The 23,303-nt window shown below is 33.7% G+C and overlaps 1 protein-coding gene across 1 annotated transcript in view; it reads right to left on the reverse strand.

Moving 5' to 3' along the window:
* The window catches only part of LOC132556158 (histidine decarboxylase-like), a 55,641-nt gene extending 35,409 nt beyond the window's left edge, over positions 1 to 20,232 (reverse strand). The window contains exon 1 of the mRNA XM_060220550.1: positions 19,686 to 20,232. Coding sequence (XP_060076533.1) covers positions 19,686 to 20,232 — 547 coding nt within the window. The remainder of the gene's footprint in view (positions 1 to 19,685) is intronic.
* Positions 20,233 to 23,303: the final 3,071 nt, after the last annotated feature.

The raw sequence follows: 23,303 nt of genomic DNA on the forward strand, positions 1-23,303 counted from the left end.
TTACGACATTCGTTGATAAAGGGACATTTCTGTTTCTACTAAACCAATATTAGCTTCGCATGGAAAGGGGAATTCTGTCATCAACAAAACATGATCGAATTCGCCGAGACAGCGAAATTTCTACTGTCAACAAACCATTAACGGATTCGGTGATAAAGGGAAGTTCCTGTTTGCATTGAAAAATTACTAGCTTTGCTGAGGAAGGGTCCTTTATGCTTTCCAGAAACCATTATAAGCTTCGCTAAGAACGAAACAAACGCTCTGTCTATAAACCAATACTACATCGCTATGAAAAAGACATTTCTGTTCTTAAAACTGATCTTATTCAAGTTTTTCAGATTACCGACCTGAATAGTTTTGACGCATGTCATAAATGTAATGTTATTGAAAATCCATAATTCTTCGTTTTGTTATTTCAAAATGAAACAAACACTTTAAATTGATTTTAAACAAAGAACAACATTAGTGCCATATTGCAGATGATAAAAGCACCCTTGTCACACCAGTAGCAAGTTAAATTCGCACTCGACATTTGATGAAGCCTCTTGAAGAAACAACGAATTCAATATTTCGGGTTTATAGACTGTTGTGTATTGTTGTTAAATCTTGCGATGAGTATCCTTGTGTCAAAACTCTAGGACCTGTCTCTGCTGAATGTCATCATCCAAATGATTCTTTACTGAAAAATACATTTATTTTCAAATAATCAATACAAATTCTGATAAGCCCCACGATTTAATAGGACGAATTTTCTCATCAGCAACACATCGGTCATTTTAAAAACTGTTGACGATGTTAAACTGTCTTATTAATTGAAATCGTACTGAAAAGCAATATTCGCTTGGTAAGGTTTGTGTTTTACTCACCACTGTTCCATTGATTTATTATTACTCCTCGTCCAGTTTCTTTCCAAAGTTAAATGACGGCTAAAGATCATAATATGCACTTCGCAAAGTTTCTTTTATTTGATTGAAATATGCCATTATTGCAACTCCTGATCTAATCTTTAAACCATTTGTTCGATTTTAACATATTATGTATTCCATATTGTTAATTGTATATTCATGAATTTACGGAAGGTGCAAAATGTTTAAAAGATGGCTGACTTGGCGTTCATAAAACGTCTGAAATTGGCGAAATTTGATGAATTGAGTGTTGTTCAACTATTTGTTTTCACAGCGTACATTCTATTTTCCATAATTTAAGTATCCAGTCATAAAAGATTGTTCAAAGGAGACACAAGTGAATAACACCTTCAAATAAAAATTCAGAATGACAAATAAAGAAATAAACTGCATTATACATATGTGGGAGTTTCAATACAAAGATTCTACAAAAGACACAAATTAATAGCATCCTTCAATACAAAAATGGTGTAAAAGACACACAAATAAATAACATCTCTCAATACAAAGATTGAACAAAAGACACACAAGTGATAAGCATCTCTCAATACAAAGATTGTATAAAAGACAAATAGATAAGCATCTCTCAATACAAAGATTGTATAAAAGACACACAAATGAATAACATCTGTTAATAAAAAAATTGTATAGAAATGGCACGGGTGAATTGCACGTTTTAACATTATTAGCAAGTCATATATACAATCCTCGCGTTACTCGCCTCACTGATGAGTCTTATACCACTGTTATTATTAATATTAATTAAATATTCAAATCCCTACGTGTATGTGATTGTGGGTGTGGTGTATGATCCTAACTTTTCATTGACTTTTCTAATCAATGTGTTCGATTGAGTGTTTGGACTAGATAGGCTGGACAGAATGGTGTCTATCCGTGCATTACTAGTGATGAATGGGAACCCTGTTAAAGCATGAATGTCCATACCAGCAATACCGTATTGTATTTGAATACACTTGTCGTATATTTGTATTAAACGCTTACTAAAAGCTTAATATTTGTTTGATAAATCTTCATGCTTTCGTTGATATCATTCGCATTTATTTTGAAGGAAAATGATATTTAATACGGTTGGAATTAAACAGTCATTAGCTTTACGCAATGTTTACATTAGTTTATATATTCCGGATAGTCAATATAACCGTTGACCTCCTTGATTACGCAACAATAAAGTCAGGATGATGCTGTTGGGTGTTTTCAGAGTTTATGGTTAGTATTTACTGTGAATGTATGTATTTATGTGTCTTTCTGACGAACAAACGCATAACACAGATTTCTTTGTTGTTCACATTGTTCTCATTTGAATACGAAGCAATGCTTACTTGGATTATTAAAGTTTTACATGGGGAGTGTTGTCGATGAAGAAGAAGAGGCTCACTCTTGCGGAACCCTGATCTTATTTTCCTCGTGTTTTTGTTCTGGAGTCACCATGTATATCTTCTTTTGTTCATATTTGGACATATTTTTTTTCACTCTAGTGTTTATTATGATCATGATGATATGTTGGTATTTTCCTGTTGTTGTTTATTTATCGAAATTCATTGTAACGAATAATGCTGTATGAATAAAAATTTCCGCGATAAAAGTCGTTTTTTTTCATTGAAGTCCAATGTTGTGGAAGATTCATTGAAAGTCCTCTCGGCATGTACAGTTATATTTAAAAAAAGTACCACCCTATAGAATTGAAGTTCTAATTAATTTTATTTCTTTATCTTGCCATGTAAAAATATGCTGATTGATTAAGAATTAATGCTTGAAAACAAGACCAGATCATTGCACCGATATTTTCCTAACAATTAATTCACTTTGTCCTCTGTTGAAATGCCTTTAACTCTGACGAAAGATTCACCGATGAATGCCCTGGCTGCAGTCTCCATAACTACACTCATTGTTTAGTGGTATGCTGAAAAAATTTGGCACGGATGACTGCAAACAAATTTGCTTCACGTCGTAACAAAAATACCGGATTGTTGCAAAAGTATTACAATAAAAAAATTCATTAAATTCTCCAACGATTTTGAATTTAGAATTTCCGGACTAATGAATACAATTAAAGTTATGGAAACCGTTTCCTAATATCTCCGTTGGGGTTATGAGTTTTCCGGTGTCCGGATTATTGAGCGTTCACTATATGAAATGCAAATAGTTGGGTTTTGTTTATGTTAATGAACGTCCTATCAACAGCGGTGTATGCGATGTGAGTGCCTGAGTATATTCTTGTAATCCTCTTCAACTGCGGAACTTTTAACAGTGATACATCATTGTACAACATTACAGAAGGCCTCTAGTAGGACACCCTATCCGCTAACACCTAGTAAACAGGTCTCTTAACTTTAACGCGCGTTAAATGGGGAGTAGCAACTATTTTCTAAAGACCATGATTTATCTCGTCCAAGGGACAGAAACACAAAGTGAGGCAGAATCAATGGAGATATTAGGAAGAAGACAGATCTTCAGAAAATGAACATATTAAGATACCCAGTTTAGGGACAACAGGTACAATGATCACATCCTACCTGCAGGACATGTCTTGATTAGCAAAGGATAGCACACAATACATATAAACTACATTAACTAGTGTTTAAAAGATGTTTATACTCTGAAATACAAGAAGTAAAGAGAATAATCTCTTTGTATTCACGAGATTTATTTTTTGCTAAATTTAAGATAGCTTAAACAGTTTCTAAATGTTTTTAACTTTCTCACGATACATTTGGACCAGGAAAGACGTATTTCGATAGAGGGGTAAGCAGCGAACTTAACTGATAGAAATTTAAGGTAACAACTATTTTCCTATCGGTGTTTGCCTTGGCATGTCTCGTTGATTTAAGCCAGATCATAATGTAATTAGAGGAACACACACCCCTGCTGTCGTTTCCTGGGAATCACTGCTACATTTGATACCCTAAGAGAATCAAGTTTGCAGGATTGTAATTCGTAGTGTCATTTTCTCGATCCTATTTGGTACTTCTTTTGTGGATCAGACATCAATGACCACTTGACCGGTTTAAGGTCGGTGTAGCACGTGTCTGACCTCTTCGTCTTTCACAGATACAGCTTTAGTCATGGCAGAATAATGAGACATTACGTGACAATCGATATCCTATGTAGTATCCGTAATGTTGATATCTAATTCTCGCGAGATTTTAAAGACAGTTGATCAGCTACATGACAGCGAATTAATGTAATTGATGATGAAATCTTACAGTTATATCATGGATACTTCACCAGTGAAATGTGCCAGAAATTGAACGGCTTGATGTTATCATTCAATAGACGTGCTTATTTAATCTGTAGTCTCGCGAGAACAAAACAACCTGAGCTATTGAATGCTACATACCATCTTGTCGATGGTGGCTGAAATGACTTTAGGGAATTTGAGCAGGCGAAACTGACATTGATTACAGAGGAACTTATATTCTCTATAGAGAATATTATATTTCCTCGTGTTGTTTGAATCAAGACAGGTTCAGTACTGGTGAACATGCCAGGAGGACGTTTAGGACCAAGATTGTATTGACCAAGATCTACAAGACGGATGACGCTTGTCATTTCGAAACACCTGGTCTTGTCATCTTTCTGTTTATCATGGCCCGGTGTTAATCTTTCGTTCTTGGTATTGTGTTATCTTTCCAGTACTTGATATAAGATTATGTCAAACTTTTTTTTTCAAAAATAATGAAAAATTTATGTTGACATATCCTGTTGCTCTTGGGATAAGAAACTTCGAAAAGTTAGGACAAAAGATAGAAAAGGTGATAGCACCGTTTAGTACAAAAACGGATTAGATACATAGAGCTAAATGATTAATCTTGCTGCACCATACAGCTCTCCTGTCCATCTAGAAGTCGTTAGTGATGCTAAGTGCCCAAATGATCAAAGGTGATCGAAACAAAACATCGTCTCGCAAGCATTGCTCTATTTTGAACGACTTGGCTCGCAAGCATCACTCTATTCTGGTATGGTATTTCGATATGGAATAGGATCGACCGTATTATACAGAACGGGTTTACTGATAAAAATAGTATTTTCGTCATCACTTTCGCTTATTTGGCCGCTGATAAAGAAATTAAGTTAGTCAATGTCTAAATTCTATGGAACAAATAACGGATTTGGGAAACAATCGACAAAATGTCAGGTAAAAGGAAAAGAGAAATGGTATAAAAAAAATCTGTAGTCTACTAGTGTTTCTGTGAATAACTTCCGCCGGTATTTCCACCTGATATAGAAACAACTAGATCTTTCACGTATACGATATTGGCAAAACAATTTATTATAATTAAAAGATTGTTTTATTTTAGGAGAATAAAGAGAATTTGTTTTTCGTGTTCAGTATAACGGAATATATATGTCGATTATTCTAGTAACAAAACGCGTCAATCAGCTGTTCATACGGCGGCGTCCAAAGCTTGAAATATTCCGTCGATCACTTCGGTGATGACGTCAGTGATATGGCCTCTCACAATTATATTGATACTGTCACTGAAACTCTTTTTTCCTTAATATTTCATGAGAGCATTTTTCTAACGGTAAACAAATCCTTTTAAAGGAAATCTGTATCTGCCACAAGATTCTTTTTTGTAATTGCCCGTCGCCTTGTAAAACTAATTGAGATTTTCAGACGTGATAGAAACTGGTATGAATAATTAATCCTATTTTTGTCGCTTTCGATTTTGTTACCTGGGATATTTGTGTTTAAAAAAGAAAGAGAAAAATCTGACAAGGCTTTAATATCACGGCAGTATGATATGGCTGTAACAGTTCGGAATCAAAGATTCAGCTGTGTACAGGATGTAATCTCGTCCCCTCTCAGGGTCACACACACACATATATATATATAGCAATTCCAGACATTTTAAAATGACAGAATTTCTTTTAGCAGAACGAGAAGTTGTTGATCAAGGTCATTTAAGAAATATTTGCTAATATATATATTTCATGCCGAGCATTTATTTCGTTAATTTTCTGATATACGTGGGACGTATACCGACAGGTCTCTTAAATTCGTAAGCTTTGGTTAAATGACAACTGTCAAATACTAAATGTTCTCGAGGAGATTGGGTGAATAATACCTTGATTCTGCTGATTTCTTTGGTATTTACCAAATCATATGTCCATCCAATGATTAATAGTTCTAACTCGATAAAAAATTCCGGTACTAGTAGATTGAAACGACTGTGGAGGATCATCGAAACAAAGTGCCAGCGAAATAATGATAATTCAATAAGAATGTAACATAAGTTTGATTCCAAGAAAATCTAAGAGTTATTCTAAAATGATATATCGTATTTTTATTTTTGATGTTAACTCATTAATTGGCTCTATTGTGTCAAATACTTTCAGCTACTTAACATTATGTCAATTTTCTGGCACAATATTTGGTACGATTCCGATTTTTTATTTTGATATATAAAACAACGATCAGCTTTTGTTTGCCGCTTTTGGTTCACACAAGTGTCGGTGAGATCTGAACATGCACGCTTCTTCATACGGGGCAGTACTCATACGGCAAACTTCAGCCTAGAATTAAGTGTGTGGGCCGATGTTTGTTGTCTTATTATTAAGCTGAACGTGCATGTCATAACATCTTTATAGATTAGTTTTATAAGCCACCACTTGGAGGATATTGTCAATGATCTCCCTTTCAAACGACTCAAGAGATGGAATCTCCAAAGAACACAAGCTATCAATTATACAGACTAGTCGGATACACATCACCATAAATAATACTTCATGATCTTAATATAGATATTCTCACCTGAGCAAAATCTTCAGTATCACATTAAAGGTGAATAATTGAGTAGAACCTCGCTTTCGATTTATCAATAGATTATCTTCAGTGTGCGCTTGCGCGTGATACAATGTATTAAAAACGAGTAATATAACCTCACAGCCTTATTTTATATAGGTCTATATTTTTCTGCTTCTGATGATGCACAATTGTTAAATGTCATTCGATGTGTAGTGTTTTTTCTGGAAATGTTAAACTGGTCCTATTTAGAATTATTGGTGCTTAACCAAATTGCGCGTGCTCTGGTTATTCCGTTTGGAATAAACCACCATTAATAAGCAGTTTCTTGGTTTTCCGCCTTCTATTTACATATTTATGCTTTTCCCAAGGTATGTACTCTTTCACCTATCATTGAAGCATGCTATTCTATTTGAAAGGGGAATTACGTCATCGCAGCAGCAGGATTAAAAAACAATGTTCGGTGATGGAAAAGTCAATGGCATTCGGGCACTCCCAGTCGGTCATATTGTACTGGTTATGACTTAGGTATGTCAATAGTCAAAAGTGTTCGGAGAGACATTAGGAAGAAAGAAGTTCTTTAGGATTAAGAGAAACGATGCTTAGTCAAACAAAGCAGTTTAAGATGATTCCTATTTGTTTTGTTTCACTTGTGTATGGTTTTGTAGCATTCTGTTCACAATACAATTTCTATCTCATCAACAGAGACATGCTACTAGGATGTTGTCACTCTCGATGGTGTTTAAAATACACTCTACTGGAGGATGTTTCATCCACCAACACAATGCCTATCATAACGGCACCAATCGCTATTCAAAGAATGTTTGATTTTGTCTTTTAAACCTTTGTTTTCGTTTTCTGTTAAAAGAAATATTTCTTTGTTCATTTAGTTTTTTATAATATATTGTCTTATTATTGATCCAACACATTGTTTTTTCAACCTTGTTCGATTGTTTTATTTTCCAGTTTTTCACTGGCAATAAATATAAAAATGTTTCAGCCTTCATTTTGTTTACTTTGTGCTTCATGTTCCGTATTGTATTCTTCCTGTGAAAGGTCGGTTTAATACTGACCCGACTATTAAATATACATGGGGATTTCTGATAACGGAAAACAAACTCTAGAATATCATGACACACATGATGATATCTTTTTAGTATTACCACTTTTAACGGTACGTTTCTATTGTTCAAAAAAATAAAAAAAATACAACGATTATATCGTGTTTAATTTAGCACAAGAATATCAGATATTTACTTACATCATTGGGCTACGATTTATGAAAGTTTCTGTTTATTTGTTAGGGTTCATATAATCAAGTTCAAATGAAAAATGTGTCAACAGATAAAAGGAAGAAATTTTTACTGGCAGGCATCGTCGACGGAGCAGAAGACTCTTACCCTTCAGGATCACCTGGTCTTATTCCTTTCGTACGTTTGTAGAAGTATCCGTGTAAATCGTAGTTTCATCGAATTTATGTTTGAAGTAAGATTTCTGTAATTTCTGTGTTATTTTATAGTATCATAGCAACCTACACTGTCACTTTATATTGACCTACCGATCTAACTAGGCCGTATAGATTTTTGATGAATTCCATTCAATGCTGCGTAGGGAGCACAAAGTACCATTTGAGTAACTTCTGTTAGTCACAGCAGGGGGACAACTTTGGGCGGCCACTCAAATCGAAAGAAAGAACGTGTTGGTGCCGTGAGCAACGCCAGGAAATCAAGGAAGTTAAGGGAAGTTTACAATAAACAGTTTGAACATTTTGTATATAGCGACAACATAAGCTTCACAGACTCAAAAATATAAGAACGACTCTCGCTCTGCATCTGAGAAGTTGAGATTCCCCTCCTTACGGTTCAGTCAAATCTAATAATAACGTGTATGGCATGTTATTTGAAAAATGAAATTAAACGCTTCATTTTATTACAGTTTAAGTTTTTTTTATCAAAATTCAGACGTTAGAATTGCTATATAAACAAAGGGTGTGTTAAGTAAATCCTATTAAAGCAGTCTGTAGTGTAAATGACAAGAGAACAATACCAGGACGAGATTCTAGTTAACCAACTAAAACCAAGCACCGTTCAAAAACTTAAAAGTAAATTCAATAATAAAAATTGAAATTGTTGCTGTGATAGAACACAGTCCCAATTAATGAAATTATCGTTATTTTAAGTGTTTAAATGTTTTTGATCGCCTCGAAATATTAAGCTACCTAATCCTACGACTTTATCCAAAGAGCATATTTTAAGAACAAAATGTGGAACAAATGGAATGTATCGAGAGTATACTGTCAATTGATCATCTAGTAATCAAGTTCAAAAAAAAAAAAAACAAAAACAAAAAATGTCATCTTGACATTTATAACGAAATATTGATATTAAGATATATAGCAAATTAAGAATCCGTTGATGCGATTTTTTGGCTTTATTAGAAATGCGCGTAAAATAATACTGACATTTCATGTTTCTATTTGTCTGCTTAATTCTGACTATTGCCTGACGAAAGATTACTACCATCATGTCTGGTAGCACGACTGGAGACGTTTCAAAACTAGGTGTGCTGCCATTTTTTAAATTGGTTTGTTGCAATGGACTATCTCTGATTTTTTTCCGATTCCGTTTGATAAGGAACTTTGAAAGATATACTTATCTTCACGTGTCGAGATCAATGTTCATGAGGTCAAGAAAAAAATGATTACGAGATAATTGCTCTATTGCAGTAAAGCATGACTACGATAAAATGGTATCATAGACTTTTGAAATCGTAACAGCTAATTCACTGATTTTATGTATGTACAACTCCAATGTCACCAGGCCTAAAGCCATTCTTGTTAGAGCTAGCAAATTAATCTCAAAAATAGATTTCATTAAAGAAAACACTGTCTTTTTTCCTTTCAGCGATTTTCCTCTGTAAACAATAAAATCTATTTAACCTCTTGTCAATTTGAATGCAAAAACAATACACATGATTCATTGCAAGTAAGCGTCGGACTTGATGTCGAGAATTTACTTTGATTGAATAAGGAAAGTTATACATATTGTTTACTTGTTTATAAACGAGGAAGTGTAAACGATTTCTACTGTTATCAACTTTATATTATAGTTTTCACATGTATATATGATTGACTTAATATAAATTCTCATTGTCTATAAAGATTTGGAAATAACATAGAGATTTCACTTTTGCTTAAATTACTAGCACAGACAACAACGGCGAAGATAATAACATGCCAACAAAATCATAATCTAAGCTTACAGAAGGAAAGATATACAGGGAGACTCCAAAAAAGGTACATGGAGAATACGACTGGGTGTTCCGAAAGAGTAAGCGTTTTCTGCTTAATCGACGACACCCGCTACGTAAATGTTTATTATAGAAGATTCACGTTGTATCGTGGTTTCATTGTAAAATTCACAATATAATATAATACGATAGTTACAAATATGTAAAGGGCACAAGTATTATTACAATGCTACCATAACACATCGTTACTAATGTTTTGTGTATGAAAATTGTCATAATCCATTAAATCATATATATCCCAAGTTTTTCAATAGTTATCTTACATTTATATTTGTGTAGTTAATCTTAAATTTCAGCACAATTTTAAAAAGATGGCTGAATCGAAAAGTTAAGTCCAAATATCAACAATTCTAGATGTATAGGAGTATTTTCGTACATCTGATACTTGAAATGTTGCCTTTTGAGAATTGCCTTATGTTCTAGATGAGATATCAATATGCAAGAATCCCTTTGTAATATCCATATCGTGGAAGGTGTTGGGGATTTTGAAAGCGTTATTTAAGTCTATTCTCTTTGCCTTCTCTAAACTCAAAGTTGAAAGACTTCATTTTTACTCCGGTCATACAATATCAAAACTATTATGTTAAAGATGGCATTTATGGCTTTCACTTTTGATTATTTAAATATCTTTCACACTGTGGAAGTGTAAACGTATTAGCAGTTGAGATAATTGTATGACAGAAGCAAAGGTAACATAAGCAACAGTATACTGTACCAATATGAGGTATTGTATTGATATTGTACGGTTTGTAGATAAAATGATTAAACAGAAGGGTTTATTTATAGAAAAAAAGGTTTCACTTATGCATGTGTGGTTAATATCATATTCGACAAATGCTATATATACAATGTTTTCCTGTATATAAGATAGGGTAATTATATAAAGGTTTTATCTTATGTTAAAAGATATACTTCTATCACACCGAAGCAGTCTTTACCTGTATTGCCAGGCGATTAGAAACCAGACTGGCATAAATAGTTTTCCTAAGATGATAAGGTAAATTTTCAAAGATAACTCATGATTATAACACTTTATCTAGGTTAAATATAAAATCACTCACCTCTCTTTCTGTACTCCTCGAAATCCATGATTGTTCTTTATTATTTATCTTCTCTCAGCACGTTATATTTTTGTTAATATATTTCACTCCAGGTAGCTTCCAACAAGACTTGAAAAGTCGTTAAAATGCAAGTCACATCCGTAACATGTGTTGTTAGGTCATCATTTTTCTCCACTGATTTAACGATGTCTTAGGTTTCACTGATTTAATGGTGTATTAATCTTTTAAATATTTTGAATTTGATAAAGTAAAAAATAAAATTATACCACGATATAAAATTTCACGTGTATTATACGTATCGTCGTTAAACTGGTCAATGCTATAACAATATAGAATTTCCTTCGCTGGATCGAAACAGAGTAAAGAGTTTTAAGTCAAAATACAAAGCGTTGAGCTTGAATCTGAAATATACTATTTAAAAGAAGTATAATCAATATTTTTTCTAACCTTAATTTACTTAAAAATCAAAAGTAAATATACCTTGTAGATATGTTAAACACCAGCCTTCTAGGTTAGCAATGCTTAATAACTAGCCGCTGTGTATAATGAACCATTGGGACATTTGCTGGTTTTCTTCCTGTCACCTTTTAAATGTAGAGCGGCAGCAATTACGGAACAAATGTTATTCAACGTGACGTCATAAATTTAAAACTTAGTGAGACCCAATCAGCACAATACTGTTCATGCAGTAAGTTTATACTTAGTTATTAATGGAAGGAAAATCCCTTTTCTGTAGCTGTGAGAAATAACTGATCTTCTTTTATCTTTATCAAGAGATGTGCTTATAAAATATTAAAACCGTTGTCCAGCCCGACGTATACTAAATAAATGCTTCACTCATAAAATAGTCCTGACGATGTTCAAACAACTATTTTTAAAATGTTGCGGCAGGTAGGTGTTTCTCTCTCATGTCTGACAACTAAACAGAACCACAAATCTCGATCTGTGCCACATTAAAGGAGGTACCTAGGCTTCGTCTCAATATAATTCAGCGCACATTCACGGAACGGAAGACCGGCATCATCAATAAGCGATTTAGAATAGGGTTGCACGTGCGTTGGATCCGTTCTGTTGTGTGTGGTGTGATGATAAAACAGCCCGCGGGAAATAGCTCGAGACTTAACATCAATACCCAGCATCCGTCCTTTAACCAACCAATCAATGTGCTCGTAGCATTGTGGATGGATCGGCTCATGAATACGTGAATGAACATGCTTGGCCTTTATGAGAGTTTACGTAGGATGTTTATGAATATGCATCGATAAATATATCTGTCTAGAAATATGAAACTCCTCATCATAGTAGGATTTCATTTTAAGTATGATGTTTATGAAGATGTAGCGGTGAAGATAACTTTCTAGAAATATGACACTCCTCATCATAGTAGGATTTCATTTTAAGTATGATGTTTATGAAGATGTAGCGGTGAAGATAACTTTCTAGAAATATGACACTCCTCATCAAAGTAGTACAGTAAAAACAAGAAAGTTTATAGAAAGATATTTTTTGATCTTTAAAGGTTGTATTTATCAAAGTTATTCTACCGTTCACATTTTCATCTACAATGAATATTTCTGTTTGTCAATAATATATACGTGATATTAAGTAATAGAAATATAATGTAAAATAATCAAAAGACAAAAAACCCAAAAAACAAAAAATAAAACAAAAACAAAAAACCCAAAAAAAACAAAAACAAAAGTTCGCTTAAGAATGATGCAATAATTCATAAACAATCAATAATAGAAGCTGATAGCAGAAAAAAATCATTTAAACGCGAAGTCGATAAAGATATAAACAAAGGAACGATTAACACTAAACGACTGGCAAGGCAAAGATGAGTGGATTGTGTAAAAGACGCATGTAAAGTGTTTCGGAAGGGTTAGCTTCTTCCACTTCTTTGACGACACCCCAAATATAAATCGTTGCATACCCAAGAAAGACTACCAGGCATGTATATAGATTTGCAGCTACTGCACAAACATGCATTTTTTTAAAACTCGGAAATACATATATGTGTATCATATTTCATATCGCAAAGGGAATGGATCCTATGTTGTAAGTTTGTCTGTCGCCTGTTGATATATTTCACGGGAATTTTTCCTTGAATGTTGAATCAAATGCAACATGTAAACACGGCGATCGTAGTTGGTGCTATCTAAAAGAGACAGGAATATTGGCCTGCAGTATGTAATTGGTCTTAATAAATTGTATCTATTATCGTGCTGACAGATAAATTAACCTCAGCATCAGTGAACAATGTAATCTCTTTCTATGCACGTGAGTTTATAACATAATATCAATGCAATAAATCTGGACAGCAACATTTAACAACATACAACTGTCCTTTTCCAAAACGACAATATTATTTTTCAATTCGATTCATGCAAACTGAAGATGCACAATGACATGAGAAGCCTACATTTAAATTTCATTTCTTACTCCTCAAGACAAAGCGACATCAAGTAAGACTAAACATCAGCCTTAAATTCGCTGAAATTTGAATGAATATCAGAATACATATCAAACTAACATTTTCGTCCAATTAGGAGGTTGTCTCAAAGTGTGATTATTGGTTATGTTCACCTTGCTGTCGTAGTCATCGATTGCGAAACACCTATGTTGCAGTAAATTTCGATTTTTTTTAGTATTTCAGCAAAATTTAGTCCCAATTAGATATTTACAGATATAAACGAAATCATAGTCACCGCTAATGTATTCGAGTACCCGAGAATTGCACTAATGTTTTATAAATTTTGGGTATGTCTAGGTGCTTCACGTTCAGCTGACACAACTCAGAACTCCGCAAATCTGGAGCTGCTGGAGCAGGATTTGATGGAGCTGTCGGCCTCATCTCGCGAGATGACGGTACTTACGCAAGCAACGATCCAATAAATCTTGCTTATATCAAACAATACCTTCTCACATAGTTCTGTCGAGTTGAACGTGAAATACAACATGTTCGTCTGGCAGTTCGGCTGGCGGCTGAATCATGCCACCGGAACATATCGGGCGGGACCATGTGTTTTAGAGGTGTTCCGATGGACAGACGACAATATTCAAAGCAGCTGTTAGAATGCAGATATAATGCATGATCATCATTTTTGGGTATTCACCCACAACAATTTTCTCATGAATATGTTCACTAGAAACTACAAACCGTTTGCGTCATAACGTGCATTAGCAAGCTTACCCAGGCCAGTAAACAGACAGCAACAGGACTAGTTCACCAAATATTATACAACCACCGCATGCATCTCGGCAGATTGGTTCTGTACATATACATTAAAAAATGAATTATCTACTGCATATCTTATTTATTCTAATTAAGTTTGAAGAATTGTGTTAACACCAGAAATATTCCTTTAGGTCACACTCCGCTGTGTGTTCTATATTTAGACAATGGTTGACATTGTAACCAAAGGAAAAATAGGGCACCATGTAGTGGTGACATGTGACTAATGGAGTACTTCTAAGACAGCTTGATTAAATTTGACTATCGTTGACATGTAAATTAAATGTTAAGTTTCCAGAATAAAAAAAATAGATCCTACATGCTTCAGGGGCTTTTAGAAATTCCTTTCCAATATCTACCCTGTATGCATTGACCTAACGTGTAAATTGTTTTATCATTATGTACAAGCGAAGCATAAAATGATCCTATGACTTTGAGATAATGATAAATAGGAAGATTCTTAAGCAGGTATGATTTGTCATCAGACCTTGTTTACTCATTTCCACTTTATACCATACATGATATTATTTAAAATGTACATTATATGCAAATAATTTTGATAATATTAAAACAAAGATGAACCTCTTGTTTTTTCCTCCTGTCTGTTCCATTATGGACCTTCGTGATGTATCTACCGTAAACAATGTTGCTAGTTCTGATGATCGTTTTATTTGAACTTTGACCTGAAAGACGTTATGTTTTAACAATGGATTTTTAATCTGTAAAGCTATCCTATGGTTACAGGTTTACTAGTTTTGCAATTCATTGTCAATGTATTGAACCAAATAGTTTAGCTATAACCATATGAAGTCATCATTGTCAATCTAGATTGTCAATGTATTGAACCAAATAGTTTAGCTATAACCATATGAAGTCATCATTGTCAATCTAGATTGTCAATGTATTGAACCAAATAGTTTAGCTATAACCATATGAAGGCATCATTGTCAATCTAGATTGTCAATGTATTGAACCAAATAGTTTAGCTATAACCATATGAAGTCATCATTGTCAATCTAGATTGTCAATGTATTGAACCAAATAGTTTAGCTATAACCATATGAAGTCATCATTTTCAATCTAGATTGTCAATGTATTGAACCAAATAGTTTAGCTATAACCATATGAAGTCATCATTTTCAATCTAGATTGTCAATGTATTGAACCAAATAGTTTAGCTATAACCATATGAAGTCATCATTGTCAATCTAGATTGTCAATGTATTGAACCAAATAGTTTAGCTATAACCATATGAAGTCATCATTGTCAATCTAGATTGTCAATGTATTGAACCAAATAGTTTAGCTATAACCATATGAAGTCATCATTGTCAATCTAGATTGTCAATGTATTGAACCAAATAGTTTAGCTATAACCATATGAAGTCATCATTGTCAATCTAGATTGTCAATGTATTGAACCAAATAGTTTAGCTATAACCATATGAAGTCATCATTTTCAATCTAGATTGTCAATGTATTGAACCAAATAGTTTAGCTATAACCATATTAAGTCATCATTGTCAATCTAGATTGTCAATGTATTGAACCAAATAGTTTAGCTATAACCAGATGAAGTCATCATTGTCAATCTAGATTGTCAATGTATTGAACCAAATAGTTTAGCTATAACCATATGAAGTCATCATTGTCAATCTAGATTGTCAATGTATTGAACCAAATAGTTTAGCTATAACCATATGAAGTCATCATTGTCAATCTAGATTGTCAATGTATTGAACCAAATAGTTTAGCTATAACCATATGAAGTCATCATTTTCAATCTAGATTGTCAATGTATTGAACCAAATAGTTTAGCTATAACCATATGAAGTCATCATTGTCAATCTAGATTGTCAATGTATTGAACCAAATAGTTTAGCTATAACCATATGAAGTCATCATTGTCAATCTAGATTGTCGATGTATTGAACCAAATAGTTTAGCTATAACCATATGAAGTCATCATTGCCAATCTAGATTGTCGATGTATTGAACCAAATAATTTAGCTATAACCATATGAAGGCATCATTGTCAATCTAGATTGTCGATGTATTGAACCAAATAGTTTAGCTATAACCATATGAAGTCATCATTGTCAGTCTAGATTGTCAATGTATTGAACCTAATAGTTTAGCTATAACCATATGAAGTCATCATTGTCAGTCTAGATTGTCAATGTATTGAACCAAATAGTTTAGCTATAACCATATGAAGTCATCATTTTCAATCTAGATTGTCAATGTATTGAACCAAATAGTTTAGCTATAACCATATTAAGTCATCATTGTCAATCTAGATTGTCAATGTATTGAACCAAATAGTTTAGCTATAACCATATGAAGTCATCATTGTCAATCTAGATTGTCAATGTATTGAACCAAATAGTTTAGCTATAACCATATGAAGTCATCATTGCCAATCTAGATTGTCAATGTATTGAACCAAATAATTTAGCTATAACCATATGAAGGCATCATTGTCAATCTAGATTGTCGATGTATTGAACCAAATAGTTTAGCTATAACCATATGAAGTCATCATTTTCAATCTAGATTGTCAATGTATTGAACCAAATAGTTTAGCTATAACCATATGAAGTCATCATTTTCAATCTAGATTGTCAATGTATTGAACCAAATAGTTTAGCTATAACCATATGAAGTCATCATTGTCAATCTAGATTGTCAATGTATTGAACCAAATAGTTTAGCTATAACCATATGAAGTCATCATTGTCAATCTAGATTTATTACATGTAATCGCAATGGTAACTTAACAACGTTGATATTGAACCAGAATTATGTATCTTAACTTGGATGTTACAGATCTCCATGAAGTTCCAATAAAATCAGCGATCTTACCCACGAGTTTACCAGTTGAATCAAGCGCGATCAAAACAAAGTAACCATTAGATAAGCTGGAAATGATGAATTCGTGGTGTATAATGAACGTGCAGGATTCATCTAAACCAGGTGAAATACCAGTAGTATCAAGTACAACTTATGGATTAAGTTCCTTTCTCCATCTGGAGAAATTATACACAGTGAGTGCAAACGTTGTTTAATGTCAATCGTGGAATAACTTACTGCATGAGAGATTTTCTAGAATAATTCACTAACTGATCTAACTCTCTAACAGACTCGATGAGCTAATTTTCAAAACTAATTCAGTCAGTCTTTATTATCATTTCATATTATTAACTTAATATTTCACATTTGTATCCTTTTTCAATGTTTTACTGTATATGCAAAGTTGAGACAAGGATGATAGAGTGTTTTGAAAACATAACCAGAATGATCTATTGTCTGGTTATAAGAGATGACATGAAAATTAAGTGATAAAAATCAGAGATGTCGGACAATACTTAGAAGGGCTGGGGAGCCTTCACGTGATGACTATTGTTAGAGAGGATGGTTGATTGTTAATCAATATATATATACATATATTGGTTTATAGTTTAGATATATTCTTTGCGCTATAGTAACTAAGACAATATACATTTCTAAAATCACACCATACATTTTATATAATGAAGCAGGCTATGCAGTGGCAATAGTTCTTCTTCTATCACATATCGAAAAAATATCTAAATGTTAGCCCTCAGGTGTTGGCTTCTGAGGGAACATTAATCGTTGAAATTGATGAAAGATTAGCTTATTTGTAATGTGACCTGGGGAATTTATTTACAAGGTATTCAAAATACAAAAAAAAAAATAAAAAAAACGTAATCATGAAGTTCTTACTGTTGAACTTTTGTTGATAAAATCCATATGGAATAAATTAATAGCCAGTAGTTGATTACCCCCATCCCACCCTACATTTCGAAAATTCAGCTCTACATTAAGGTACCGGGTCCTACCACAAGGAGGCTATCACACGCTCTAAACCGATACACTAACATCGCATTTAATTAAAATGAAATTAATTATAGCCAATATAAAATTTTCCGAATTATTTTTTGGTAAATTTGATTAATAACTCTATTGAATCAGTTATTAGTGTCAGTATATGGGTTTTAGTTGAAATAATTGACAAGGCAGCACTATAGCCATTTTTTTCTAAATTTCGTTATCATATTTCAGCTGCAATTATTGTTAAATTCTCGTTATCCATATATATGAAATTTTGCCATTTCGTCTTTCTAATGTAAACCCTGATATGTGCTTTCATTAGATCTATATAACATTTCAGGTTTGTGGTCAAATCCAGTAATATTTCATTACAAAATCCATTGGTAATTTCTGTTAATACTCATTTGTCTGTGCTTTAGCTGTGAAATCCATATATGTTCTGCTAGGTCGGGAAAATGACTTTTCCATTATCAAGCTGCATGCATTTCATACATTGTAATGTTGTATATATTCCTGTATCATGCGCTGGTATATATTTCATACATTGTAATGTTGTATATATTCCTGTATCATGCACTGACATATATTTCATACACACATTGTCAATCAATATAAATCAGGGCAGGTGATTGAACTACATTCTCCTATACATCCATCTATCAATATAAAAATCTGTCACGTGTATCTTATAAGGATATTTGAATGGTTGTTATGGAACAATATCTGTTGCTATGGATTTTTTCTCAAACATTGTCATATTTGTTACAACACGTAATTTAATATAATTTGACAATAGAAAAATTACAGAAGGAAAAAAAAAACCGCAGACTTCACTTTTGAGCTATGCTATGTGAGTTATGAATTTACAAAACTGCAAATTGATGTATATTGATTAAGTATTTACCCTGGTTATGCGATGGAAATCAAGCTCACTGACTTGCTGTCCTTTTTCATTGACGATCATTAAATGCCCTTCAACAACAGTAACTAAGAGTATTTTACTTGTTTGAATAAATTATTACTGAAGTATTACAGTGAATAGGGTTCATAATGTGGTTTAATTCTTATTGTCTGTCCTATTGCTATGGGTTACCATGGTTACGGACCATCCAAAATAATGGATTATTTCAAAACATGGTTTTGAAAAATAACTATTATTTTGTTAGACAAAATATGGTCCTTACCACATATATTCTTTCACAACAGAGAATATGAAATCATCACGCTTATCACACAGTGTTATTTTTATTTTTTAAGATATGAAAAGATACGTTACCTCTATGTTGTCTACCAGTAGCAAAGGATTACAGCCCAACGTTTGTTCCGATGCATGAGTTTTAGTGATGGAATAAATACCTTCACCATAATCCATTTATCATCAGTATCAACTTGCTGTGGTTATATTTAAGTATGGTAGCTTCAAAACGTGCATACTACATTGTTGTGTTCTTTCTTGTCTCTACCAAGATGACATTGGAGGGTCTTTAATAGATCTGTTGTCCCTTTTGTAACATCTTGATGTTTTTCTATGTATCTTCCAATTCTTGGCGTACCTCTTGACATCCGTATACGTAATCTGTTGTCCCTTTTGTAACATTTTCTTGTTTTCTCTATGTCTTTTCCAATTCTTGGCGTACCTCTTGACATCCGTATACGTAATCTGTTGTCCCTTTTGTAACATCTTGATGTTTTTCTATGTATCTTCCAATTCTTGGCGTACCTCTTGACATCCGTATACGTAATCTGTTGTCCCTTTTGTAACATTTTCTTGTTTTCTCTATGTCTTTTCCAATTCTTGGCGTACCTCTTGACATCCGTATACGTAATCTGTTGTCCCTTTTGTAACATTTTCTTGTTTTCTCTATGTCTTTTCCAATTCTTGGCGTACCTCTTGACATCCGTATACGTAATCTGTTGTCCCTTTTGTAACATTTTCTTGTTTTCTCTATGTCTTTTCCAATTCTTGGCGTACCTCTTGACATCCGTATACGTAATCTGTTGTCTCTTTTGTAACATTTTCTTGTTTTCTCTATGTCTTTTCCAATTCTTGGCGTACCTCTTGACATCCGTATACGTAATCTGTTGTCCCTTTTGTAACATTTTCTTGTTTTCTCTATGTCTTTTCCAATTCTTGGCGTACCTCTTGACATCCGTATACGTAAGCTGTTGTCCCTATTGTAACATCTTCTTGTTTTCTCTATGTCTTTTCCAATTCTTGGCTTACCTCTTGACATTCGTATACGTGAGACACTGGTTGATGCGATGACGTTAACACATACTAAAAGATTAAACAAACCAGATTGCTATCCTTTGGTATCTGTATGAGATAAGCCTTAACGTTATCAACAAGCTTTATTGTTTCACATTTTGTAGAACAGGTATCTTTAAATATTTGTGACGTCATAATCAATGATAAATGAAAACCAAATCAAACCTTAACGTTATAAAAATTCTTCATAGAGTTTAATGAACTAAACATCGGATAATAATGAGAACCAAGGAAAAGGCGACCGATACGTCATCCTGTAATAGTACTTGTGTACTGTTTCACTGTTTTTATTCACTTTTACTGACATATAACAAGAATTCACATTTATGTTAATTAGCGATAAACAGCTACTGCCGAGGTAGAAAAGCTGATAAATCAACTCTGTCATCATAACAGTATTAATATTTACAATTTAAGTGCATGAGCACGTTTATCAGTGTTCTGTTAGTTTTTCTGTAATTTGGCCAATACAGTATATATATACGGACATATGAGAAACAGAAGCAGACAGACGAAAACAGAAGCCGACATGCGGACAAGAAATTCAATTGTCGTTTAAATGTATATGTCCCTGAACGAGCCATTAATTTGGTGTAGAACAATCACGGAATGTACGATATCAAAAAGGGCTGGAACACGATGTATTATCAAAGACAACATGGACAGATAGTGACCTTGACCCAAAGCATGAATATTGATCCACATTTCAATAAGATAAGATTGTTACGATGGTAAAGGTCAGAGCGTGACGTTTCCCGCCATGCCGATGTCTAAATATAGATTCCGATGCTTACTTTAGTTTGTGGCCGGGAAGTAAACGGTGACGATGGCCTTGTGTTTTGCACTGATGGTGATACTGTCGTTTGTTTTGAAAGTAGGTAAGGGAAGTTTTCTTCTCAAATATCTAAAAAAAGATTAATGTTTTTTTATATTGTTTAAATTTTCAAGGCCCTATCTGTATAGTAGATACACGAGCATGTACAGTAGATAACACTTCGTATCAACATGTGCAACATTAAGTTTCAAATGTTTAGTTTCGTCTAAATAATTATTTGAAAATAATAAATTAATAAGATCGTCAGAACCATTATTATAACGGTCGTAATGCAATTTCCGAGCCCTTTTTGAGCAACATTCAATAAAAACTTGTATTACCCCAATGTTACATGTCTTTAATGTTCTATTTTCTCAGATGAAATATGAAAGTAAATTATTTTTATGGGTTTTCAATATATTTCAGAGAGCCTTCCTACAATTAGTTCGGTAATCACTACCCAGCCTGCATCAAACCATACCAACGGACTCCTCCATGGTAAGAACATGGTCCTCAGCCATACTTGTTGTTGACTATACTAATGATACACGACACAAGTGTGCAGGGTGTATCCCCCCATGACTGGCGATGGTCTGTCTCGTCTAGTCGTTCTACAAAACCTATTTCGAAGATTATGACAAACATTCGGTGATGATTGACGGTGTGTGAATGTATGGCTTTAAAAAACCCTCCAAAGAGTTTTTAACTAATTTCCAACACCCTCTTCTAAAAGATTAATTATTCTATACGAAAACTAAATGTTACACTCTTCACACCACCATGTTCTACACTGAAGGAACGCCATGGTTCTCTCTTCCGAGAGAAAACAGATGTACAAATATATGGTTTTGGAGTATGCTGAATCGTATAACGTGAAACAAACATTGTCTTCCAACAGACTATCTTCTGGAACAAGCCCCTCTCTTGTCCGACATGATTTTTTTCAATGTTATGCTGCATCTCCAACTGGTCGTGTTTACATGTCGCAGGTTATTCCCACTGTTCAGAATTATTGTGCTAGATGCCGACAGCTAACTGACGAATTCACGACACTTGTTCAGAGATGCATGTTGCTGCAGATCATGGGGGAGATTTGTGGTCGTCATAATCAAATATTGTATACTTCATATGAAAACTGAAGCTTGACTTTTGATGTCCATTGGTTTTCATGGCGGTTCCATTGTTGTTTGTCTTGATATTATTGGCGAATGTGACATCGTTTACTTGGTCTGACCAAAAACCAAAATTTACATGGCGGAGGTTTTGGATGAAGCAGAAGAAAATCACCCTTCCGGAACGCATTGTTTTCTCTCGCTCGCATAAATATTTATACGAATCGCCATGTAAATCTTTCTTAGGATGTTATCTTGAATTTATATTTGAATTCTGAATCTGTACACATGCTGGTAACTTCTTTGGTGCATTTATAGAAGTAGTAGCGACTGTTTACCTCAAATGACATCATGTTGGTGGTTTATTTTATTCTATGTACCTTGGGTCGTCTCTTTCATTAGTGTTTGTAATAGTATCTTCTTAATATACCCCTCCTCCCCATTGTCTCTTTTGATACAAGATTTCTCCTCAGTTTTGAACATAAAATCACCCAAATAAGGTTCTTTGATTTATATTTTAGTATACTTTTAACAATTATGTTTTTCTAGGAACGCATCCTGGTGTATGCGATATTAATGTATTGCTTTAGAGCCTTTGATAGACTCATTGTGGAAGGACCCGGTACCTGTATGTAGAGCTCAATTTCCCAAATATGGGTGAGGTGGGGGTTATATTGCTTAATGTCGCATGCACAGACATGGTGATAAACTACTGGTTTATTTATTTTTAGTATTACGCGCCACGTGTGGTGGTTGCTTTCGATAGTATAGTTCAGTGTGGCAGCACTATAAAGTCGTAATAAGGTTTCGCTCTGTCACAAGTATGCGTACGCTAGTTTATCACTACCTCTGAAATACGATCACGCAACTGTTTTACTCTCTTCGCTTACATTGGGAGGTGATCTTAAATGATTGTAACTGTTCAGATTTTAAGCTACAGTGTATTTAATACCATTTCTAACCGCCCAGTACAAGA

This window comes from Ylistrum balloti, unplaced genomic scaffold (genome assembly GCF_031769215.1).
Source record: "Ylistrum balloti isolate Yb309-2 unplaced genomic scaffold, AGI_CSIRO_Ybal_v1 Utg369648, whole genome shotgun sequence".
Lineage (NCBI taxonomy): Eukaryota > Metazoa > Mollusca > Bivalvia > Pectinida > Pectinidae > Ylistrum > Ylistrum balloti.